Below are 25,622 nucleotides of genomic sequence, written 5' to 3'. Positions count from 1 at the left end.
ACAGAAAACACTTGTTCCCCCAAATCCTTGGCATTTTCAAATGGTTCAATAACAAGGACTCGTGATTTAATCAGTGGACATAATACTAATAATATTTATGACTGTTTGCACTATTGTCTTTCTACCCAGGTTACTTTTACCTTCTAAATACAATTCTTCATGTGCAACAAGAAATTGGTTTTACACACATATATCTAGGATATACTGTACATGTAACACGTATGGGATTGCCTGTCATCTAGGGAAGGGGGTAGAGGGAGGGGAAAATTCAGAAAAGAAGTTAGTACAAGGGATAATGTTATAAAAAAAATTACCCATGTATATGTACTGTCAAAAAATGTTATCATTATAAAATTAATTTAAAAAATAAAATAATAATATTTATGTAGTGCTTCCCTGGAAGAAGTATGCTAAACTTTTCCCGATGATTATTTCATTGTGTCAAGTCTCTTCCCTTTAGTAATCCAGGAAAGAGTTAAATGCCAATTTTTGCTTCACAGGGGTCTTTACCTTGAGATTCTTCCTGGTATATTTCCACAAGCCTGAGTTCTGATAACAAGGTAGAGGTTCCTTCCTTATAGAAGCTTTTAAAGTGATAGCATACTGCTCTTCTGTTTTCTCAAAAGTTCCCAAACTCTAATTCCTTTCAATCTATGCTCTTTTCACTTCTATGTGAGAAATATTTCTCTATATATACATTTCTCACTATTTTGCTATATGAAACATATTTTTTTTTCTCTCTCCCCATCTCATGCAAAGCTTTTTTGATCAGCCAGAAGTATAGGAAATAAAAAGATTCTCTCTCCTTGCACTAGCCTAATCTTGAGGAGCTCAAAATTAGCTCCCAAGTTATCTTGCCATGATCAAAGACTAATACACTTTGAGTCCTTTGGAAAGAATTACTATTCTGAATGAATTCCAATTTTAACAATTCACTGTGATATTTTTCCTAGTCAGCAATACAGAGGCTGAATTCTTCTCTCTTATGACAGAGAAGTCTTGCTAACTTTTAACACAGAACCCATAATGCAAAACAGACATATACAGAGCAATCTATTTTCAGCTTTTACACACAGATTTTTTTCTTTTTACTGAGGTAATGGGAAGGTTAAGTGACTTGCCCAGGGTCACACAGCTGGGAAGTATTAAATATCTGAGGTCACATTTGAACTCAGGTCCTCCAGATTTCAGGGCTAATGCTCTCTATCCACTACACCACCTAGCTACCTCTTACATATAGATTTAAGCCTAATATACTCACGTAATCTTGGGAATGTCCTCCCAATTTTCTTCCTTTTATATATTTTGCTTCATTGCCAATTTCAGAAAGAAGAAAAGGGGGTAGGGGATTCCTTTTTACTACCCTGAGTTCTCTTTGGATTTTTCTCTCTTTCAGGGAGAAATCCCACATCCAAAGCCACCAGAAGTTCTGGTGTGGTGTCTGCTGTCAGCTTTTAGTTGGGGGGACCCCCAAGAAAGGAATCAAAAATTTCAGACAAATTTCATCTGTTTTCCTATTATTTCCCATTTTTCCAAATCAAGACTTCCCTGAGGTGGGAAGCATTTTTCTATACACATCATGAATTCCTTTAATTGATCGGTAATTACAGGCAATTCTCTTTTACTACCTTTTTTTAAACCACTTTTAGATATACTTGTCTGTTTTTCTGCTGATTGATATTGTCCCATTTTGCTAAATTAAAGTGAAACTAAAATTAGCCCAAGACTTTAAATAAAACTACAGCTCCTCTTCTATCTCCAATAACCTCTGGGCATGTTAATTTTGTGCTTTCCTGTTGTCTCTCTTACCTCTTGATGCTTCAGAGTCTTGAATGATTAGGGGTCATCCTCCTCATCCTCCTCAATGTTTCTCTGCTTCACTGTAGGCCTGTGTTTGGTCCCTGTTTGGGCGCCACTTGAGACCAGCTCAAGGGCCTCATAGGGAAGAAGGCATGAGTGGGACAGAAGGAGACTTCGATGAATGAATTTCAAAGTTCGTTTATTGATTTGAGAGCCAGAGTTTATATACTCTTTATGTTAATGTTGCGATAGCACCAGGTGTTGTTACATAATATATATTCCATTGTTACATTGTAGCTAGACATTAATATTAAATAGTAACTAGCAATAACAATCATGTACCACAACATAATTATCTGCTTTGTGATGCCTTCTTCCTATTCCGTGCATTTATCACCAAAGTTCATTGAATTCCTCTCAAACGTGGTTTCCTGATGCTTACATGTTCACATAGGTAACTTCCAGATTTATTACATCTTTGTGCTAGTAGCACTTCTTTGATCTAGTAGGTCAAGACGGCTTATTCTCAACTTGGTTGTGGAAGAGTGGTGAGCACATCAATCCACAGCTGCACAGAGAGCATGTTAACTGTTACATAGGTTTTTAGGAGATCTGCTTATAGCAAGCCCTCTGCAGATGTGCTATTATTACTCCCATTTTACAAATGAGGAAATTGAGACAAGCAGAAGTTGAGTGATTTGCCCAGCTAGTAAGTATTTGTGGCTGGATTTGAATTCAAGTCTTGTTTCTCCCATTAGAATGTGAGTTCCTAGAGAAGAGATTCTTCCATTTCTATTTGTATTGTCAGTGCTTTGCACATAGTAGGCACTTAATAAAGCTTCATTCATTTATTCATCCAATCCCATAAATGGTTTCTTTGAGAGAAATTTCATCCATGGGATCCTACCTATTCTTCTGAAACTTCTGAAATCTGCTGGGAGACTCTGCTTAGATTTCCTCTCTTCCCAAAAGCCCTAGGAGGGAGTAATCCCTTATCTCCAACCTTTCTATCATTTCCAGCTCCTCCCTATTAGTGACTATCAGATTCAAAACTCTGACACCTTTTGAAGCTAGAACCACCATTAAAATACATCTGCTTGGATTTCTATTGGGCTTATTTCCCAAAGAGATCTTAAAGGAGGAAAAGGGACCCACAAGTGCAAAAATGTCTGTGCCTAGAAACTGGAAACTGAGTGGATGCTCATCAGCTGGAGAACGGCTGAATAAGTTATGCTACATGAATATTATGGAATATGATTGTTCTGTAAGAAACGACCAGCAGGAGGATTTCAGAAAGGCCTGGAGAGACTGACAGGAACTGATGCTGAGTGAAATGAGCCACAACCAGGAAGTCATTGTACATGGCAACATTAGTATTATATGATGATCAATTCTGATGGATGTGACTCTTTCCAAGGAGTTGATTCAGGCCAGTTCCCCAATGATCCTGTGATGAATAGAGCCATTTACATCCAGAGAGAGGACTGTGGGAACTGAATGCGGACCACAACATAGCATTCTCACTCTTGTTGTTATTGTTCGTTTGCATTTTGTTTTCTTACTTATTTTTTCCTTTTTGATCTGATTTTTCTTGTGCAGCAAGAGAATTGTATAAATATGTTTACGTATATCCGATTGAACATATATTTTAACAGGTATAACATATATTGGATTACTTGCCATCTAGGGAAGGGGGTGGGGGAGAAGAGGGGAAATTGGGAACACAAGGTTTTGCCAGGGTCAGTGTTGAAAAATTATCCATGCATATGTTTTGAAAATAAAAAGCTTTAATAAAAATACGTTTGCTTTTGGCAGAAAGAGATAAAGAGATATTGAGACATATTTGTTAAGAGACAAAGAGAGATACAGAGACAGAGAGGCAGAGAGATATTGAGTAACAGAGGCAGACAGAGACAGAGAGAGCAGCAGGCGATGTCTGGATAAAGTTGAAGAAGTCCTCCATCAGTCCTTTGTCATGCCTCATTCCTATGTTTTCGAACTTTCTCTCGAACTTCTTTTTCTTTGAGCTTGCTGGTCTGTAAGTCTAGTCTGATGACAAAAACCACTCGTTCTCACGCCCAGCAGGCCTCCACCTTTGCCCAGATGCTCTGCCGGGATTTCCCCTGTATTTCCTCATCAGGGCACAGAGTGGCTCCCCCCCTCCGCAGCCCGGGGCTCTGGAGTCCTTTCCCGTCTCAGTCTTTGGCCGGTTCTCGTGGTTCCTTCTGAAATGGCCTCTTGGCTGCTCCTCATCTTGCCTCTTGCCCAGACCTGGTGAAGCTGCCAGACCCTTGAGCTGGTCCCGGTTCAGTTCAGGCCTTTTCTCCGATCTCCAGTGAATTTGTGAGAGTTTCAGCTCCTTTTCTTCTTTGCAGCCATTGGCATCTGCTTTGTTAGATCTGGGCAGGAGGGGGCGGCACCCCTCCTTCCTTTTTTTTTTTTTTCCCCCTGAGGCTGGGGTTCAGTGACTCGCCCAGGGTCACACAGCCAGGAAGTGTGAAGTGTCTGAGACCAAATTTGAACTCGGGTCCTCCTGACTTCAGGGCTGGTCCTCTATCCACTGCGCCCCCTAGCTGCCCCGCCCCCTTCCTTTTTAAAAATTGCTCCTCTGACTGGACTTCCAGGATAGGCGGCAGCTCGCTTCCTCCTTAGCTTCCCTCGGTCCCCGGCCAGGACCCTGTCCGTGTTCCCGACGGGGGCCTGAGGATGACTCAGAGCCATACCAGCCTGGTTATCCCCATTTTCCAGCTGAGGAAACTGAGGCGGAGGCAGCCACAGCACTGTAACGCATGGAAAGCCTGGCCTGGAGTCAGGAAGCCCTGAATTCAAGTCTGGCCCCATGCACTTAACAGCCGGGCAAGTCTTCACCCTGTCTGCCTCAGTTTCCTCATCTGTAAAATGAGCCCGGGAAGGAAATGACCAACCGCCCCAGTATCTTTTTGCTAAGAAAACCCCAACGGGGTCACGGAGGGTCGGGCCCGACTGAGATCACTCAACACCAGCACCACAATAACAAGGTCTCAGAACCCAGGTCTGGGTGGGGAGGACGGAGAGAGGGAGAGAGGGTGAAGGAAGGAGAGGATTTTCCATGAGAAGTCAGGGGGAGTGGAACAGGTCTGGAGGAGGGGCTCCCCCAACGCGCATGCTCGGCCTCCGCCAATGGCCGGCTTGGCGGGAAAGAAAGGCGGGGCCGCGTCCAGGCGCCTTGCCCCGCCCTCTGTCCTCCCGGCGGCGAGCCCCGGATGAGGAAGTGAGGCTGCAGCCTGGTGCCGGCGGCTCGGGCGGGGGCGGGGCCGCGCCGAGGGGGCGGGGCCTGGGCGCGGGCACGAGCGCGGGTGCGAGCGCGAGCGCGGCCCCTGCCCCCGGTGCCGGCTCTGGGAGCCTGGGTCCTGGTCCGGGCGGGCGCGTCCAGGCCGGGAGCGGACGGACGGAGGAGCGGGTGAGTGCAGGCTGCGAAGCCCTCCGGAGCCCCTCGGCTCCGAGCCCGGGGAAACTGAGGCCCAGCCCCGATTCCCCCGCGCTCCCGCGGCCAGTGCCCCCTCGGTGCAGCGCGGCGGCGTGGGCTCGGGGACCCCGGAGCGCTCCGAGGTTCCGGCGCTGATCGAGGCCCGGAAACACCACGTGACCCCCAGACCGGCGGAGGTGGGACTTGAACCCAGCACCTGGGAGATCGGAGGGGGCTAGAGGAGTGCACACAGCAGGCGCTCGATCAGTGCTTGTTGACTTGGCAAGAGGAGGGAGAGGCTCGGGGCTCTAGAGCTGGGGGAGGGGGGTGATAGAGAACCTGGAAGTGAGGTCGGGCTGGGGAGCCCCGGGTCACTTGGGCGGTGCCCCGCCCCCACCTTTCCCCCCTTTTCCTCCCCCTCCTTGGCCTCCTCCAGCCCCAAGGAGCCAAGCCAAGTGGGTGAGCACCTACTGTGTGCAAGGCTCTGCGCACCCAAAGGGGTCCTGTCCTGGGGGCTCCCAGGGGGAAGGTCCGCAAACATTATGCTCCGAGGAGACCCAGGATAAACTGGACATTACCTTGAGGGGAAGGTGCCTGTGAACACGCATTAAGCACCTGCTGTATGCCAGTACTGTGCTAAATGCTGCACTAGAAGCAGGGCCAGTGCCTGCCCTCAGGGAGCGTTCTGTCCAAGGGGGGAGGGGAAGAGAGCCGGCTGCACACAAGCAAGAATGCCGTCCCAGAGGGGGCGGGCGCCTCAGGGGGGGCGGCTGAGGCCCGGCCCAGGGGAGGCCAGGACTGCGGCCGGCCTGCCAGGGGGTCCGAAGGCAGAGGGGGGGCCTGGGTGAGGAACCTTGGGCTGTCCCAGAATGCCGAGGGGCCCCTCCTCGCTTGTTGGTGGGCGCTGGAGCAGAAGAAGGGGCCCACGTCCATGACCCGCGGGCCTGCCTCCCAGGCTGGGGAACCCCGTCCAGCCACCTTCGGGGTGCTTTGCATCCCTGGTGTGGGAGTCCCGGGGGAGGTGGGGGAAGGCCCTGGGCTTGGGTGGGGCTTTGTGGGCCCCGCCCCCTTCTAAGTGAGGGGTTTGCCCCCTCCCCCCCAGGTATCCTGCAGGACACCTTCTGCGGAGAGGCAGGAGCCCCCTGCTGTCATTTGTGTGAAATAAAGGTTGTGGTCCGTGTTTCTGGCTGCGCCTGGTGCTGGGGACCCCACTTGGGGTTTTCTTGGCGGGAGCGGCTGCTTCTCCAGCTCATTTTACAGAGAAGGAAACTGAGGAACACGGGGTGGAGCGGCTTCCCGGGGCCACCCAGCCCGGAGGGGTCCGAGGCCGGCTGTGACGTCCCTTCTCCGCCCCTCTGGGAGCGGGGAACCGCGGGAGCGCTCCTCGCGGCCTGGCCTCCCCCTCCTGTGGCTTTCCCCCAGTTTTCCCATTATGCCGGGTGCCTTCCTCTAATTGCTGGAATGTGGGATAACAGAGACACCCGGGAAATCCGCATGAACATCCGAAGCCTCCGTCCCCCCCTCCACCGTGACACTCCCGGGCCCTGAAGTCCCTGTGAGGGTCCCTGCTCCTTCTGAGCACCTCGGAGCAGTGGCAGACGGCCTCGGGATTCCTCGCGGGTCCCGCTGTAATTTGGGAAGAGCAGGGACCCCCCCCCCCCCAGCTTGGGGCTGCCCTCGGCCGGGTTTACTTCTGAAAGTGCCAGAGAAGGGACGTGAATCCGGGGCCAGGAGGACACCAAGGGCAAATTTTGTTGCCACAACTTGTAGTTTGCCAGATGCTGAACTTCAGTCTCGTCTCCTCTCACAAGCTGAACGTGCACAGTTGTTATTACCTTATTTTCACAAGTGTCTCTGTGTGTGTGAGTGAGTGTGTGTGTGAGTGTGTGTATGTGTGAGTGTGTGTATGTGTGTGAGTGTGTGTATGTGTGCGTGTGTGAGTGTGTGTGAGTGAATGTGTGTGTATGTGTGAATGTGTGAGTGTGTGTATGTGTGTGAGTTTGTGTGTGAGTGTGTGTGTATGTGTATGTGAGTATGTGTGTGAGTGAATGTGTGTGTGAGTGTGTGTATGTGTGTGTGTATGTGTGTGAGTGTGAGTATGTGTGAGTGAATGTGAGTGTGTGTATGTGTGTGTATGTGTGTGAGTGAATGTGAGTGTGAGTGTGTGAGTGTGAGTGTGTGTGTGTGAGTGTGTGAGTGTGAGTGAATGTGTGTAGGGGGACGATGACTAAGTGTCCAGGTAGTGAAATGACTTGTTCCGGATCCTGCCTCCTATGGGACAGTCTTGGGACTCCCGCCCCCTAACTCCAAGTCAAAAGCTTTTAAAAATACATTTTTATTTAGGATACTTATTTTCTATATGACAATAGATAGACGTTAAGTCTGTTGCCTCTGAAAGCATCATTTGAAAGTAAGCTTACTGATTTTAGCATGTGAGCTTTTTGAAGTTAGAATCGGTTTAATTTTTATGTTTTTTTTTTTTAATAGTTTTTATTTACCAGATATTTGCATGGATAATTTTACAACATTGACAATTGCCAAACCATTTGTTCCAATTTTTCCCTCCTCCCACCCCCTCCCCCAGATGTCAGGTTGACCAATACATGTTAAATATGTTAGAGTATAAATTAAATACAATATATGTCTACATGTCCATACAGTTGTTTTGCTCTACAAAAAGAATCGGACTTTGAGATAGTGTACAATTAGTCTGTGAAGGAAATCCAAAATGCAGACGGACAAAAATAGAGGGATTGGGAATTCTATGTAGTGGTTCGTAGTCATTTCCCAGAGTTCTTTGCTGGGTGTAGCTGGTTCAGTTCATTACTGCTCTATTGGAACTGGTTTGGTTCATCTCATTGTTGGAGAGGGCCACGTCCATCAGAATTGACTATCATATAGAATTGTTGTTGAAATATACAGCGATCTTCTGGTCCTGCTCACTTCACTCAGCATCAGTTCATGTGAGTCTCTCCAGGCCTTTCTGAAATCGTCCTGTTGGTCATTTCTTACAGAACAATAATATTCCATAACATTCATATACCACAATTTATTCAGCCATTCCCCCACTGATGGGCATCCACTCAGTTTCCAGTTTCTGGCCACCACAAAAAGGGCTGCCACAAACATTCTTGCACTTATGGCTCCCTTTCCCTCCTTTAAGATCTCTTTGGGATACAAGCCCAGTAGCAACGCTGCTGGATCAAAGAGTGTGCACAGTTTGAGAGCTTTTTGAGCATAGTTCCAAATCATTCTCCAGAATGGCTGGATGTATTCACAACTCCACCAACAATGTATCAGTGTCCCTGTTTTCCCACAGCCCCTCCAACATTCCGCATTATTTTTTCCTGTCATTCTGATCAATCTGACAGGTGTGTAGTGATATCTCAGAGTTGTCTTAATTTGCATTTCTCTGATTATTAATGATGATTTGGAACATCTTTTCATATGGCTAGAAATAGTTTCAACTTCTTTATCCGAGAATTGTCTGTTCATATCCTTTGACCATTTATCAATTGGAGAATGGTTTGATTTCTTATAAATTAGGGTTAGTTCTCTCTATATTTTGGAAATGAGGCCTTTATCTGAACCTTTGACTGTAAAAATGTTTTCCCAGTTTATTGTTTCCCTTGTAATCTTATCTGCATTGATTTTGTTTGTACAAAAACTTTTCAATTTGATATAATCAGAGCTTTCTATTTTGTGATCAATAATGATCCCTAGTTCTTCTTTGGTCATGAATTCCTTCCTCTTCCACAGGTCTGAGAGGTAAACTATCCTATGTTCCTCTAATTTATTTATGATCTCATTCTTTATGCCTAAGTCATGAACCCATTTTGACCTGACCTTGGTGTACGGTGTTAAGTGTGGGTCAATGCCTAGTTTCTGCCATATTTATTTCCAATTTTCCCAGCAATTTTTGTCAAACATTGAGTTCTTATCCATTTGTTTGTTTTTATATCCCTGACTCCTGTCTTGGTTCCTGTATATAATAAATGCTAAGAAAAAATACATTTTAATTAATTTTTTATATCATTATAGTTTTCCCCTTCTTGCCCCTGAGAGACATCCTGTATAACAAAGAACAATTTCTAAAAAGATTGAAAAAAAAGATGAAAAATCATAACTGATCAGTAAATCAAAAAAGTCAGCAACTCCCCACGATGGGAGCAACTCCCCTTGGATCTTTCACCTCCGCAAAGAGGAGGGCTGGGGCGACCTCTCCTTTCTCAAACTTTCTCATGATTTTCTGAGTTTTCTTCCCGTGTACACCGTTGTCACTGTATATGTAGTTTTCTCGGCTCTGCTGACTTGTCTGGTCAGTTGTCGCAGCTCTTCGGGCGCTTCTTTGTATTCATGACATCGTCTTTTCTGAAAGCGCAGTAATGTTCCATTTCATTCCCGGGCCATAATTTGATTAGCCACTCCCTGGGCGATGGGCCACCCATCATTCCTGGGTCTTGGCTGCTGTCGGCGGGAGGTTTTTCCCATGTCAGACTCTTCCTGCCATAAATGTCGGCCCTTGCCATCCTGGGCCCTCCTCCCTTGCCCGCAGCCTCTGGGGGAATCAGCCGAGCAGCCAGTTGCCAGGCATGAGTTTCCCAGACTAAGCATCTGCGCTCCCTTTGGGTCGGTTGAGCCGAATGTCACCCTCTGCCCCATCCCGTTTCCTCCGGACCAGCAGCTTTGTGGGTGAGTGACGACTGACTGAGTCTGCAGATATTTCTTTGTTTTTTGATGGCAGGGAGCCACGATGATTCCTCTGCACCCAGCTTGGAGCAGTTGAGAGAGCACCGGGCCAAGATGAGGACAAACAAGCTCTACAAACTGGTCATCCACAAGAAGGGATTCGGGGGCAGTGGTGAGCATTGCTTGGCATGGGGAGGAGGGCCTGATGGGTGGGGCGGCCTCTGGCCCGGCATCCCAGGACTCCAGAACATTGCCAAGGACCTACTGAAATCTCCCCCAGCTGACTTTTGAGGTCACTGTGAGGGGCCCCAATTGGGAGGACTGGGGTTTTCCCAGCCTGGTTCTATTACTTTCTGGTGGTGGAGCTTTGCATCCCTGCTGTCCCTGGGCCTTTGATCAGCCCTGTGTGGGAGGTGCTTTGAGGGTTTCTGAGCTGGGCCCTGAGAGGGTAAGTCATTTGCCTGGGGCTGAGCAGCTAATCCAGGCCGGGGCCTCCAGGCTTCAAGTCTCAGCGGGTTCCTGGGAGAGCACACCTGGCAGGGGGGAGGAGGCTTGGGGCCTCCCTCTGGCTGCCCTGGTGCCAGGGCCTCGGCCTTCCCGGCTCCGCCTTCTCCCCCACCTGCAGTTTCCTTCGGGTCACTAAACTTTGTGGCTTATCTACGGATGCTCCCAGAGCATTTTTTCCCCCTCTTTTGCACCTCTGAACCCTCTCAAGTTATCTTGAGGCTCACTGGCTAGATTTCTGTCTTAAGTAGCAGACCTTAAACCCAAACCTATTTGATTCTCATCAATCACCTGTAGATCCCAGACCGTCCCCTTTGGTCATTGTTTGGGGTCCGATTGACTCGAATGTAAAGAACGGTCATTTCTGCTTTGGGCAAAAACCCTGAGTGTCTTCCCCTCCCCATTCATTCATTCATTCATTCATTCATTCATTCATCTAGATTTTTTGGAGTAGGTGCACGAGGAGATTCTTTGCCCCCATGGCTACCCAGCACTGAATGGGAGCTGCCTCAGTCACACTGTTGAGGGGCGAGATGCCCAACAGCCATGGGGGTCCCCAGGCCGGTGTCCCCGGAGGCAGGTTTTGCGAAAGAATCTACCGGCCCAGTCTGCACGGGAGATTTTTGGCAGAAACGGGTTTATTTCACTGAGAAACTCTTTGTCTCAGTGGGCCGCTTCCTGATTAGGAAGATCAAGGTTTGGCTACAGGGTCTTGGTTTTTAGTTAGCCTTCTATGGTTGGGGCTGGGGAGAGATTAGGGGCTGATTTCCAAATCACTAAGGCTGCTGATTGTTTGCCAGAGCAGTTGGACATGGGAACCAGAGGATTTTCCCAGAGCAGGAGATTCAGGGGCCTGGGGATCAGTTTTAGGAATTTTCCCCAGGCCAGGTGCCTGGTCCCCAAAGATCAGGGAGACACAGAGTCCTATTAAATCAACACCGAGATCTGTTGGAGACCAGGCCCGCTGGCGGCCGTTGCATCCGCCTGAGTTGTGTGTGGCCCCTGGACCCGGATGGCTGAGGGGGGAGGGGGGAGGGCGGCCGCTGCCCTTGCCCCTGAAATCGAATTCACTTGCATGTTTTGGTGCTTTTCCAGAACCACGGGCAAACCACCTCCCCACTCCCCGGGGGGGGGACCATGGCAGTGCTGCAGCTGCCTCCTGGGGGGTCTTCCTGCCTCCGCCCTCCTCGCTCGAGCTGCCTGTGCTCAGCACTCTGGTGACCACCAGTAGCTGGCCCCCATTACCCCGAGGAGCCCTTCTTTGACTTTTAGATCCCCTGGTAACCCCCTCCCCCCAGGCTTTTCAGTCTTGAAGCCCAGTCCAGCCGTTCTGAGGACTTGGGCTTCAGTGGTGGCCGGGGGGGGGCACAAGACCAGACTCTGGCTGTCCCCAGCCCTGGAGCGCTCTCCCTCCCACTCCGACAGAAGCCTTTCCCAGAGACTCCCTTGACCAAGGCCTTAGTCCACACTTGTCTCCTCCTCCCTTTTCCCTCCTCTCACTAGGCCGGGAGGACCGCCTTTGGCCCTTCTCTATAGCCCCAGTGCTTAGCTTGATGGCCAGCACATAGTAGGTGTTTAGGATTTGATGACTCATTTCCCAGCACAGTACCTGGCACATAGTAGGTGCTTAGTGCTCTATGACTTACCCCAGCACCGCGCCTGGTGCTTAGGAAATGGTTATTGGAGTGGATTGGCCCTGGCCGGTTTGGGGGCAAGAGGCGGCCATGGGATGAGCAGGCCGGCCCGGCCTCTGGGCCTCAGTGGGCCAGGATCGGGTTGGTCTCTCCCCTTGACTGCTCTTTGGGTTCCTTCTGTCCGGTGAGAGGCTGGGACTTGACCAATGCCAGGATCTATGAGCTGGGGGACAGTCTGGAGAAGAGCTGGGGCGCCGGGGAACATTGCGAGAACTCCAGTCCTGGCTTCAGCCCCAGGGTGTGGCTGCAGTGCCAGATTTTGCCGCTGGATGATCTTGGGCAACCCTAACCCTCTCTGAGGTTTGAAAAGGGGCCTAAATCTGGGAGCCCGAGTTCCGCCGCTGACTTTCACCCTTTTGTTGTTTGGTCGTGTCTGCCTCTTCGCAATCCCATGGGGTCTGCTAGGCAGAGACCCCGAGAGTTAGCCGTGTCTTTCTCCAGCTCATTTTACAGATGAGGAAACTGAGGCACCCAGAGTGAAGGGACTTGCCCAAGGTCACCCAGCTAGTAAGGGTCCGAGGCTGGATGTGAACTCGGGCAGAGGATGCCCCCGTTCTCACTCCGCTGTGGTGCCCCCGGCTGCCCCGGTTTCACCTCCCACCCCCACATTTTTTGTTTCCCACGCTTGGTGATGAGCACCTGAGGGTAAATCCTGCAATGATGCGGGGGAGAAACATTTTGGGAGGCGCCACATGATCAGCACAGTCACATGAGGTTTGGACCAGATCTTCCATGTGGTTCTCGAGCTTAAGACCACATGGAGAAAGGAAGTTTCCCAAGAAAGTTAGCGCTGTCGGGGTCTTAGGACTTGGAGTCCAATCCCCCCCTTAGAGACACAAAGAAACTGTTGTTCCCTTCGCCAGTCACTCCAAGAGCGGGTAGAGATAGGAGAGGTAGGCCGGCCAAGGCCTTACCTGTCCCTCAGCCAGGAAGCAGGGCCGGGCATGGTGCTGGGCACCAGGAAGCAGCCGGGAAGGGGTGCCAGGCACAGTGCCGGGCATTGGGCTTCCAAGACAGAAAGGCAGTATCTGATGGACCCCATGCTGGGCTTTATCCTTCCCCTTCCTTCTGGCGGCGAGTGTGACTCCCATTTCTAGATCACTGCTGCCTTTAGACATTTGTTCCCTCACGTGACCTCTGCCCCTGGAAAGGAGTTTGGGAAGGGCTATTCTTCCCATTTTATGGGTGAGAAGACTGAGGTCTTGAGGAAACAAGCCTGAGCCATGGCCCTGGCCCTCCGTGGGACTGCCCTGCCTCATTAGTTTTGGACCCATCAGGGTGATGTGATCCTGCGCTAATTCATCGCCCCTCCCTCATCTGGGATCAGTATGCTCAGAATCTGTTGGGGGGATCCCATGGGGAGACCATAAGTCCCACCAATCTGTGTGACTGTGGCCCCTGGTGTGGGCTGAACCTCCTGCTCTGTGGTGGGCTCCGTAGGCCCCCGGGGTCCCCAGCTCTACCCTTAAGGAGCTGTGGGCCTTCGGACAAAGCCCTGAAATGCCATATGGGATTGACTGCTCACGGGGTGTTTGGGGTCCCTGGGGGAGGCGGTTGGGGGCAGGAGGTTGGAGCTTGTGGCCCAGTGTTCCCATTTACTCCTAGCATCTTTGAGCCTCAGTTTCCTTGCCTGTAAAAGGAGGCCCCTGCCCAGGGCTGGGGGAGGGATGTCCTTGGAGACTTCCTGTGAGGGCACTTGGGGTTTCACTCGCTACTCGCCTGTCCTTGCAGATGATGAGCTTGTGGTGAATCCAAAAGTGTTCCCCCAGATCAAGCTGGGGGACATCGTGGAGATCGCGCACCCCAACGACGAGTACAGGTAAGGGCTCTGTCTTCCCTGGGGTCGGGCGGCAGGGAGGCCCCGTGTGCCCACGCGACGGGGACGGTCTGAGGAGGGGCCAGCTTTGGGAGGGGTGCCGCGGCTGCTGAGAGGTCTTGGGATTGTTGACGTCCGGAGATGGCCGGGAGTCTCCAGGACGCTCTCGGCCTGCTGTGGCAGAGCACTGGACGGTGGAGAGTTGGGGCTGGCGATTGTACTCTGGGGATCAGGAGACCCCGGGGGGAAGCCGGCTTCTGACACTGGCTGCTTGAATGATGCCGGGCCTCTATTTCCTCACCTGTGAAATGGGAGCAGTAATGCACTCCTTCTAATCAAAGTCCTTGGGGGGAGGGAAGGAGAAAGGAAGGAAGGAAAGAAGGAAGGGAAGGAGAAAGGGAGAAAGGAAGGAAGGAAAGAAGGAAGGGAAGGAGAAAGGAAGGAAGGAAGGAAGGAAAGAAGGAAGGGAAGGAGAAAGGAAGGAAGGAAAGAAGGAAGGGAAGGAGAAAGGAAGGAAGGAAAGAAGGAAGGGAAGGAGAAAGGAAGGAAGGAAGGAAGGAAGGAAGGAAGGGAGGAGGGAGGGAGGAAAGAAGGAAGGAAACAATGGGCAATTGTGTAAGTTATGGAGTGTCTTTAGGAGCTGGGACAGAGATTATAAAACAAGACAGCCCCTGCCCTCGAGGAGCTTACTTTTCCACAGGGAAGAAGGAACATTCAGGGGAGGGGTACCAATGAGGGAAGTCACAGCATGGTGGCTGCAGCCCCAGGATCCAGGATTGCCGCCTTCTTTCCAGGAATGGCTGTAATAATTCAATTCCTGTTCCTTGGGGTGTGGGGGAGCTGTGGGAGAGGAGGGGCTGCGAGGATGGCCAGAGCACGCCAGTGAGCCGGGAAGAGTGGGGGGGGAGGGCTTGGACATGTCCGGAGCTCTGACCCGGAGCCAGGGCTGGAGTGCCGGGTGTAGCTGGCTCCCAAGAAGATGCTTAATCACAAAAAGAGTGCCAAGGCTTGCCGAGCATCCTGGGAGTCAGCAGCCCTGCTTTCAAATCTTGTCTCTGGGTGATCCTGGCATTGAATCTCCAGTTCTCTGGGTGAGCCCTCTCAGTCACAGACCAGCTGCAATCTTGGGGCGATTTCCCCACAATCACGGCTCATCTTTGAAACTGCCTCTGTAACCCAGGAGAAAGAATATGTTGGGATCAGGAGCTTGTGATCTGGGGGAGCCTGGGGCTTCAGTTGTAGAAGGTTCCCCCCAGGGGAGGAGTGACTGGCCTAGGGGTGAGCTGCCCATTCACAACAATCCCTAGTGACCTCTGCCCCGGGGCCTGTGCTTCCCCAGCTCCCATGTTTGTGGGGTCCTCATGCCGGGAGGGCCAGAGGCTCTGGCATGAAATGTCTGAGTTCTTCTGTCCCTTTCCTTTCCAGCCCTCTGCTTTTGCAGGTGAAGTCGCTTAAAGAAGACCTGCAGAAAGGTAAGCTAGCCGCTGCCCTGTCCTTGGAGCCCTGTGTGTGTGGGTAGCTTGGGTGGGATGCTCGTGGGTCCAGAGGGTCGGCCGGTCCTGCATTTCTGGTTATGTCCAAATTAGCTGGGAGCTGAGCGAAACGAAGCACGATAGCGCCCGACCACTGCTCCCTTTTGGGGGGTCCTGAAGCCTCTGTAAAAGTACGTACATACTGAAGCTGAAGTATCGGGGACTGGGAAAGTTTGGGGGAAAAAAAAAAAACCCTGAAAAATGGGAGCGATTCAGATCTGAATGGGCTGCCTCAGATAAACAATCAGAACGTCCATTATTCTGGGCCAGGATCTGCTGGAGACACAAACACAAGCCCAGAGAAGCTTGCGTGCCCACAGGGGCTGGTGCTATTGGGGGGTTTTTGAGGAAAGCCAGAGTGGTTGAACCCAAAGTTCTTGTGGATCCGAGGAAATACAAGGATACGCTCACTTCCTCTAACTGCGAACTTTGGGAGGAAGAAGTTTCTCCCCAGAGAAAATGGTTCTCGGGTCCCATCTTTAATGAGCTGGAGAGGCACTCGAGGCACAGCTAGAAAGAACGGATGCATTCGGAGAACTCACACAGCGCAGGCCCTCACACCGAGGTCAGAACAAGCAGTCCGAAGACATTTTCGAGGTCTCCCTGCAAAGCTTTGGAGTCACTTGTGTGACATGGGAGACGCTGGCCTAGGACCTCCTGACATGGAGCGCTCGTCTCAAAGAAGGCGTGTGCTCTACGAGCTCAAGGAAACGGGAAATGAGCAAATGTTTATTTGGACTGCTTATAGCTGATCTGTGGTAAACCTGAGCTTTCACTGGTCTCCACCACATTGAACTTTGACTCCAACACGGTGACATCATTTTGGTCCTTTCTGAGAACAAGGGACAACACCCACCCCAAGAGGGCCGCTCCCGGTATTTTCCTGTGTGGTGAACTTCGTCTCTGCCATTGACCTTCTCACAGAATCTGCTCGGGCATGGGCTTGTCGAGTCCAAGAGAATGGGCAGTTTCGTCATTTTTCTTGCGTAATTGAAACCAGTTCACTGCTTCCCCAGTGGTTCAGGCAAGCCTGTCTTCCCACAGCCCCTTCGCCATCGGTCGTTCCAATTTTCTGGCATCTTTGTCGACACTTGGGGTTTGCTATGAAAATCTCAAGCGGTTGTAATTTACATTTGTCTTACTCTTTAGTCTTGTGAAATCGGTCATTTTGGTAATATTGATATAGTGTAAATTGTTCTTAATGATAATGGCCAATTTGCACCCAGAGAGAGACCTGTGGGAACTGTGGATCACAACAACATAGCATTTCCACTCTTTTTGTTGTCATTTTCTTGCTTTTTGTTTTCTTTCTCATTTTTTTTCCTTTTTGATCTGGTTTCTTTTTGTGCAGCAAGAGAATTGTGGAAATATATAACATGTTTAACGTATATTGGTTTACTTGTCAAAGGGAGGGAAAAAGTTGGAACCCAAGGTTTTGCGAGGGGGAATGTTGAAGATTTTCCATGCATATATTTTGAAAATAATAAAGCTTTAATTAAAAATAATAATAATAGCTAGCCTTTGTGTAGAGCTTTAAAATGTACACATCTCTACAAATTTTATCTCATTTAGTTCTCACAGTGACCTTGGGAGTGGGAGGGGTGTGATAGTTCTCATTTTATAGGTGGGGAAATGGAGGCAAGCCGGGAACACGATTAGGAAGTTTCTGAGGCCATTTGAACGAGGATCCAGGGCTCTAGCGCTCACTTGACTCTGCCTCAGTTCATATACATCTTCCTGGGCTTCTCCAAGGTTTTCTCTTCATTTCTGAGCACAATTGTGTTAGTCTCTGTAGTCCTTATTGACCACCCAGTCCTTCTAGCTTGGTTTGGTGGGTTTGGTGGGCCCGCCTTCTCGTGGTTTCTCCTAGCTTTCTGACCACTCACTCCTCAGTTTGTTTGTCTGGCTTTCACTATCCCACTCACCAGCTTTGGGTATATCGGGGCCCTCTCTCAGCCTTGATGATCTTACTTGTGTACTTGGATTCACTTGTCATCTTTGTGAAGAATACGGATCCGGCCTTCCATCTTTTTCCTAAGTTCTAGTCACAAGCTACTGACTGGAAGGCCCGTGAGCATCTCAGGAGCGCCTCCAAAACAATTCATTTTGTCCCCCACAAAAGAGCCCCTCTTCCAGTCAGTTAATGAATCAACAAACATTTATTACATGTTTGCATTGGCCCAGCCATTGTATTATGGGTCAGAGATACAGAGACAAAAGTGAAATGTGCCCTGCCCTCAGAGAGCTTACATTCTAACGGAGAAGACGGTAGCTATATATATAGTATATAGAAAGTGGGCTGCTAGATGGTGTAGTGGGTAGAGTGCTGGGTGTGGAGTCACTTGTTTTCCTGAGTCAGATCCGGCTTTAGACACTGGCTGTGTGTGTTCCTGGGCAAGTCACTTTATTTTTCTCAATTTCCTCATCTGTAAAATGGAGAATGCTATTTCAGCATCTTTGCCACGAAAATTCCAAATGAGGTCACAATGAATCAGACAAAACTGAATGACAACAAATGCACAAGTTGTTTGGAAAGGAGATACTGGAGGTTCAGGGTAGGGAATGCACCAAAAGAATCAGCTGTTAAATATTTTTTTAATTTTGTTTTTTAATTGTATTTTTCCAAATATGCGCAAAGATAGTTTTCTTTCTTTTTATTATTGTTAAAGCTTTTTATTTTCATGCCTTTTCATCATTCACCTTTGCAAAACCTTGGGTTCCAAATTTTTCTCCTTCCTTGCCCACCCTTCCACCCCCTGGACAGCAGGTAATCCAATATAGGCCAATCACGCACAGTTCTTCTAAAAATATTTCTGTATTCATCATACTACGTAAAAAAATAGATCAAAAGGAAAAAAAAAAACCACAAGAAAGAAAAAAAAAAAACAAGCGAACAAATAACAAAAACAACATAAGGTGTAAATACTCTGACTTTCCAGGGCATTTTAACTTGGAGGAGGCAGGACTTCATGGTGACCATTATTGTCGGGTAAAAGATTTGTTCTGTCTCAGAGTCTGGAACGGGAGTAGTCGGAGTGGTGGATTCAGCCGTTATGGCAGGCTTCCTCACAATGAGAGCTATCCCACAGTGCAGGGAAGAGCCTCAGGAGCTGGGAGGTTCTGCCTCCTCCAAGGTTCTTCAGCAATGGGGGCAGCCAGGTGGGCAGTGGAGAGAGCACCAGCCCTGAAGCCAGGAGGACCTGAGTTCAAATCTGGCCTCAGACACTTAACACCTCCTGGCTTTGTGACCCTGGGCAAGTCACTTAACCCCAATTGCCTCAGCAATAAATAAATAAATTATGTATCCATTTTGACCTTAACTTGGTATAGGGTGGAAGATTTTGATCTATACTTAATTTCTGCCAAACCATTCTCTAGTTTTCCAAGCATTTTTTGTCAGATGGTGAGTTCTTGTGCTGAAAGCTTAGGGTTTTGGATTTATCAAACTAGAATATTGTGGCCATTTACTATTGTGCATTGCGTACCTCTTGTATTCCACCGATCCGCCGCTCTCTTTCTAGCCGGGACCACGTTGTTTTCACGGCCTCCACTTTATGATCAGTTAGAAACTTCTTGGCCACCTTCCTTCACATTTTTTCATTGATCCCAAAGGTCTCATTCGAATGAGGGAGATAACACGTAAACAACTGCATATGTACAAGATGTAATTTAAAAACTGCTTCCTCTGTAGATCTTAGAGAGGAAGGCACTGATAGTGGGCCGGCAGGGAAGCCTTCTGTGGAAGGTGGCATTTAAACTGAGTCTTGGAGACCAGAGAACCCTCGAGGCTGAGAATTGGGAGGGCATTTACTTTCATGGCCCCTATTTCCATTTTGGGAAGATTTTTTTTTTAACATATATTTTTGGGGAAGATTTAAAAAAAAAAATACACAAAAATCCCCTTTCTATCTTCTTTAGTTGTTCCTTATTTGTGAAAACTTGGCTCTATTGAAAGTTTGTTTTTTGATATTTATAAGCCGTGAGTGTAGTTTAAGCGTTTGACAGCTAAGCAGATCAATCCTGACGATTGTGGTCTCCGACTGGCTTCCTTCTTCCAGAAACGATCAGTGTGGACCAGACGGTCACTCAGGTTTTCCGGCTGAGGCCCTATCAGGACGTCTTTGTGAATGTCGTCGACCCCAAGGTATGTCTTGGTTGGGATCTGAGCTCTTTGTGGCAGTTTTAAGGCCCCTTTTACCTTCCCCTCCCCATCAGTATTTGATCACAGCCCTGAAGGTGATTGTTTCCCTTCAGAGGCTGAGCATGTGTGAGGGGGTGAGGGCGGGCTGGCTGTGGACGTGAGCACTGCCTTGTCCAGAGCCAGGGGCTTGGTGGGGCAGGTGCTGCAAGTACTTTAGGCTCCGGGATTACTGAGGAGGCAGCTGGGGCCCTGCGAGGGGCTGTGGTGTGTCCTTGGGCAGAGTGAGTCCCTCCCTGGCTGACCCCGGGCCAGAGCCTCCCTTGTGGATTGTTCAGCATCTCTGGGCCGCCCACGTGTTACTTTTGAAGTGCTTCACGTGCACATTACTCTTTTCTGAACATTCTAATGCTGTTCCCCATTAAATTTATATGCAGAAATAGAGCCCATGTTCCAGTGTCATGTGACTGTCAGGCTGGGGCAGAACCTTGGTCTTGACCTCTGGGTTGTGTTGGGATCTGGATCCTGGGACCTGGAGGAAAAGCCGTGGGCCTGGGGGCCTTTCCCGTACAGTCCCCCTCAGCCGGTCAAGCTGTGACTGGCCAGCCTGCTGTGGGGACCCTCGGTGAGGGGGTGCATCCGTTTCATCTCGGGACAGCTTTATGAGGAGGTTGTTCTTGTTTCAAGCCCAAACCTGCCCTGCAGATTCCTCCCACGGCTGGGCTCTGCCCCTGGGGCCAAACCGTCCCGGCAGGGCGCCATTTCTCTCTTCCACTTGGCCCTCCAGACCCTTGAAGGCAGCTGGGTTATCTTGCGCGCTCCCCCTTTGTCCAGTTCTTCCACCATGGCCTCTGTGCTAGGTTTGAACAGTGACCGAGCACAGGCCGACCAGGAACAGGGGGCGTTGAACTCTTCGGTTCTCTTCTCCTGAGAATCTTGCCCAGTGCTGTAGCTTTTTTGTCTGTCCTTCATCCCTGCCTGCCTCAGTTTCCTCATCTGTCGAACGGGTGGGAGAAGGAAACAGCTAACTGCTTCAGTACCTTTGCCAAGAAAATCCCAAAGGGCTCAGAGAATCGGAACCACTACCAATCACATGGTTGCTTCAGACTGGGCCTGTGGACCCCTAAAACCTCCTGATTTTTTTCCCAGATAAACCACTGTCTGGCCATATCTCCCTCCCCTCCAGTTCTGCCCTGCCTTTGTGAAGTTTGCTTTTTGAATGTGGGTGGGAGCCCTGACTCATTGCTGCCATCTTACTGAGTTTGGCTGGCAGAATCCCGACTCTCCTGCACTCTCTTAGTTATATCTCCCATCTTGGTATCTTCGGTTCATTAGCTGGGGATGCCATTTGCCTTCTTAGTTAAGTCATCCATAGAGATGTTGTCTAGCCAGAATCAGGGACAGCTCCCTGGGGCTTAGGGCTGAGCTGGGGACGGCCTGAGCGCTAAGTGACTGGGGCCTCCTGCCCAGCTCACTGCCCTTTGAGTCTAGCTCTGCAGCCAGGACAGAACCCAGCCTGGGGAAGGACCTTCTCTGCAGCCCACATGCTCCCCTCATCCATAGGACTTGGCCCATAGCTGGCTGGCCTGGCAGGAAGCACCCTGCCCTCGCCTACGACAAGGCTCCAGAAGGCAGGGCTCCTCAGTCTTGCCACCTTTGGGGCCGGGCCCGCTGTCCGGGCAGCCTTCCATCTCATTTCTGAGATCATAGGGAATGATGCAGCCGCTGGGCTGCCCATCTGAGCCTGCCGCTGGCAGCAGCTCCACACACAGCTCTTATTCCCTGCCTTATCTTCAATTCCAGCCATCGGGGATCTTTCTCTGACTCGTTTGCCGAATCGTATTTTTCATTTTGAACTTAAGCCCCAACAAACACAAACTTTTCAATAGGCACAGAAGCAAAAAGCACAGAGGGATGCCTTTAGTACCATGTTGGGGGAGGGGGGCCAATTTCTCCCCCTTGCCCCCACGGGCTGCATTAGGATTCTCACTGAAGTGATAATTATGTAACGTAATCATGTAAAATGGCCGCCCGCCCAAGGAAACCTGCAGTGGGAGTTCCAGTATTGCTGTGACCACTTTGGGAGGTGGGTAGTGTCGCTTTTGGCCATCACTAGACACATCTGTTCCTGAGAAATCAAGCTTCTGCTGCTCTGAGAGCTGGTATTTAAAAAGTGATTTTTTTGCCCTCTGAGACAATTGGGGTTAAGTGACTTGCCCAGGGTCACACAGCTAGGAAGTGTGAAGAGTGAGGTCAGATTTGAACTCGGGTTCTCCTGACTTCAGGGCCAGTGCTCTATCCACTGCGCCGCCTAGATGCCCGTATTTAAAAAAGTTTTAATGGAATTATCCAGGTAGTAATTAAAATGACTCTCTGTGTTCCTCCCCATTCTTCTCTGTTTTCTCCTATGCCCTATGGGTCATTTTTCTCTGTTCTCTTGATCCTCAAGATGATTCTCTTTGGCAGAGAACTCCCATTGTGTGGTTTGGCCTCCCCTCTCTGTGCCATGTGTCAGTGGTGTCTCGGCCTCCCAACCTCCTCATTGGGGGGAAGTCCTTCTTCTCCCCTGTCCCCTGCACTAGCTGCCAGCCCTCTGCGGGTGCCCTCTGTGCCAGCCTCTGTCCAGTCTGAGCCCTGCTAACACACGCTCCTGTGGGAGAGCATCCTCTCCTCTTGGCTGTCACTGCCAGCCTGTGCCCAGCTTCCCCTTCCTCTTGCTCTCCCTGTGTCTGCCCAGTTTTGTGGAGTCTCCCATTCTTTGGCTCCATCCACTTCCACGGGCATCTTTGGGCTCCTCCCTTCCTTTTCCATCCCATTGGGCCTCTAAAGTTGGCCTTTAGCTGAGGCAGCTTTGGTGCAAACGTGGAGGGTGACTGCAGGAGCATCATGGGCCCGTTTACTTCCTGGACTTTCCTTGGCCTTGGGGGTTTCAAAAGCCCGCTCCTTCTGTGACATCCCAAAGCTCATTGGAAGGGGGCAGGGCCCCCCCATGGGGCATGTGGATGAGGGGAGGGAGAAGCTCTCGAACTGGTCTTGGGGGCCTAGGATGGGGTGAGACTGAAACATCTCTCTGTCTCTTTCAGGAGGTGACTCTTGACCTAGTGGAACTCACTTTTAAGGACCAGTACATTGGGCGTGGGGATATGTGGAGGCTGAAAAAGAGCTTGGTAAGATCTGGTGGCACAGGGTTTACTCTGCACACTCGGTCTTAGAAAGTTTTGTTGATGCTTTTTTATCAAGTGGGAACTTCCCAGGATCTCCCTCTCCCCATACTTATCAAAAGGGCACAACAGTGTATCAGCATCAGAACCCGTAGACTTCTATCTCTCTGTCCCTTTTATCGTTTCTCCTCCTGGACCAAGGTTGAGTGCTGCAAGTAGTCCGAGTTCAGGTGTGAATTTTTTCTTGTTTTGTTTATATTGCCTCAGTTTAACATTTCCCACATCCATTTTTCTGCTTAGAAAGACACTCCCCTAGTTCAGGCTTCAATCTCCTCTCACTTGGGCAATAGCCTTCTGATTGTCTCCCGGCCTCCCCTCAGCTGCCAGAGCCATTTTCCTAAATCACGGCTATGGTCACTTCCTGCTTCTCCTTCGCCCACTTTGGCGGTTTCCTGTTGTCATTAGGATCAGATCCATTCTTCCCCAATCATGGGTGGAAAGGTACTTTCCCTTCTTTTGTAGCCAGCTTTTGATGAGACCTTTTATGTTTCTGTCCTATGCCTGTCCTTGCTTGACTTCTCTTGGTTTAGAAGAAAAACATTCACTTTAAGGCCTCAACATAATATGTATTGCTAGAGGGAAAAATGCTCATGCATTGTCGCTGATCTTTGTCCAGTTCTCTGAAGATTCAGGAGGCAAATTGCCTTTATTCGGCTGTTTTTGAAAAGTTAATTTTAAACATGGCATTACCAGAATTCAAATCTATTTTTGAAAAGTGTTTTCCTATTTAACTACAATTTTTTTTTACATTCATTTTTTAAGCTTTTTATTTTCAAAACATATGCATGGATAATTTTTCAACACTGACCTTTGCATAGTCATTTTGAAAAAACTTTTTGTGTCCCAAATATTCTCCCTCCCTCGGGTCCTTTTTCCATACTGAGACTAGAAATATACTATCGTATATATATATTTATACACATTTTTTCTCTTTTTACTCTTCCTTGTTTAGGTATCAATTTCATAATTGTTTCATAAAAGGAGTTTGGTAGAATCTCTTCTTTAAATGTTATATTGTAAAATTTATGTAATATTGGAATTGGTTGATCTTTAAATGTTTGCTGGAATTTACTTGTAAATCCATCAGGTTCTGGTGCTTTTCTCTTAGGAAGCTAATTTATGGCCTGTTCAATTCCTTTTTCTAAAATATATTTCTTTATTATCTATTTAGATTTTCTATTTCCTCGTCTGCTAATATAGACAATTTATGTTTTTGTAAATATTTTTCCATCTCACTTAAATTGTTAAGTTTATTGGCATATATAATTGGGCAAAACAACTCCTTTAATTTCATCTTCGTTAGTGGTATATTCACCCTTTTCATTTTCAGTACTAGTGATTTGATTTTTTTCTCTCTTTTTAAAAAAATCAGATTAGCTAAATGTTTATTTTATTTTATTTTTCATAAAATTAATTTTAAAATTTATTAATTCAATGGTTTTAATCATAAGTTTTATTAATCTCATCTTTAGTTTTTAGGATTTCCAATTTAGTGTTTAAATGGGGATTTAAAATTTGTTCTTTTTCTAGTTTTTTTAGTTGCATACCCAATTCATTAGTCTGCTCTTTCTCTATTTTATTGATGTAAGCATTAGCGATGAAAATTTTTCTCTAATCGTTGCTTTTGTTATATCCATAAGTTTTGATAGTTTGTCTCATTGTCATTCTCTTTAATGAAATTATTGTTTCTGTGATTTTTCTTTTAAGAATTAATCATTCTTTTAAGATTAGGTTGTTTAATCTCTAGTTAGTTTTTAATTTATGTTTCCTTGTTCCCTTATTAAATAAAATTTTTATTGCATTATAATATGAAAAGGATACTTTTAGTATTTCTGCTTTTAATTATGAAATTTTTATTACCATATATGGCCCATCTTTGTAAAGGTACCATGAGATAGTGAGAAAAAAATATATTCCTTTCTGTTTTCATTCAGGCCTTTACAGATATCTGTCATAATCTAGTTTATCTAAAATTCTATTTTTCCTTAAGCTCTTTTTATTTATTTAAATGAATTTAAGCAAACAAATATTTATTTATTTGATTATTTAATTATTTGTTTTGGATTTATCTAATTCTGAGAGGGGAAGATTAAAGTACACTACTATTATAACACTCCTACCCATCTGCACCTATAATTCATTTAATTTTTAAAAATTTAGATGCTATAGTATTTAGTATATACAGGGTCAGTATTGATATTGGTTTATTGTGTTACTTTTATCAAAATGTAGTTATCCTATTTACCTCTTTTAATTAAATCTTTGATAGCATAATTGCTACTTCTGTCTTTTTTTAATCAACTGAAGCATAGTAAATTGTGCTTCAACCCTTCATTTTCATTGTGTATAGCTCTCATTTTGATTTTAGTTTATTCAAATATAGAAAATGCAAAGCAAAAAGCAGTACTTCAAGTTACCCACAAAAGTTTTAAAAACATTTATTATTTTATTTTCTCTGAATTACTTGTAAAAACAGTTTTCAACGTTCATTTTAAAAATTGAGTTCCAAATTCTCTTCCTTTCCTTCCACCCCCTCCTTGATAAGGCAAGCAATTTGATAGAGGTTATACATATGTAATCATGTAAAACATTTTCATATTAGTCATGTTGTAAAGGAAAATGTAGACTGAAATAAAAACTCAAGAAAATAGAGGAAGTAAAAATATGTTTTAATCTGTATTCATAGCCCATCAGTATCAGGGATGGATAGCATTTTTCATGATGAGACCTTCAGAGTTGTTTTGGATCATTGTATTGCTGAGAATAGCTAAGTCATTCACAGT

At 47.8% G+C, this 25,622-nt stretch overlaps 1 protein-coding gene across 7 annotated transcripts in view; it reads left to right on the top strand.

Annotated features, from left to right (window-relative positions):
• Nucleotides 1–5,099: 5,099 nt before the first annotated feature.
• Nucleotides 5,100–25,622, top strand: part of DEPDC5 (DEP domain containing 5, GATOR1 subcomplex subunit) — a 78,657-nt gene continuing 58,134 nt past the window's right edge. For 4 of the 7 annotated variants that reach the window (XM_074293052.1, XM_074293060.1, XM_074293021.1 and 1 more), the window contains exons 1-6: nt 5,100–5,239; nt 9,990–10,106; nt 13,864–13,951; nt 15,374–15,420; nt 19,539–19,624; nt 22,702–22,785. In XM_074293052.1, the coding sequence (XP_074149153.1) occupies nt 10,049–10,106; nt 13,864–13,951; nt 15,374–15,420; nt 19,539–19,624; nt 22,702–22,785 (363 nt within the window). In that variant the 5' untranslated portion in view covers nt 5,100–5,239; nt 9,990–10,048. The other 3 variants (XM_074293041.1, XM_074293031.1, XM_074293067.1) reach the window with 3 other exon arrangements.

Source organism: Sminthopsis crassicaudata, chromosome 1, assembly GCF_048593235.1.
Source record: "Sminthopsis crassicaudata isolate SCR6 chromosome 1, ASM4859323v1, whole genome shotgun sequence".
NCBI classification, from domain to species: Eukaryota; Metazoa; Chordata; class Mammalia; order Dasyuromorphia; family Dasyuridae; genus Sminthopsis; species Sminthopsis crassicaudata.
Note: the sequence above shows the minus strand (reverse complement) of the source record. Positions and strands in the feature narration are given on the sequence as shown.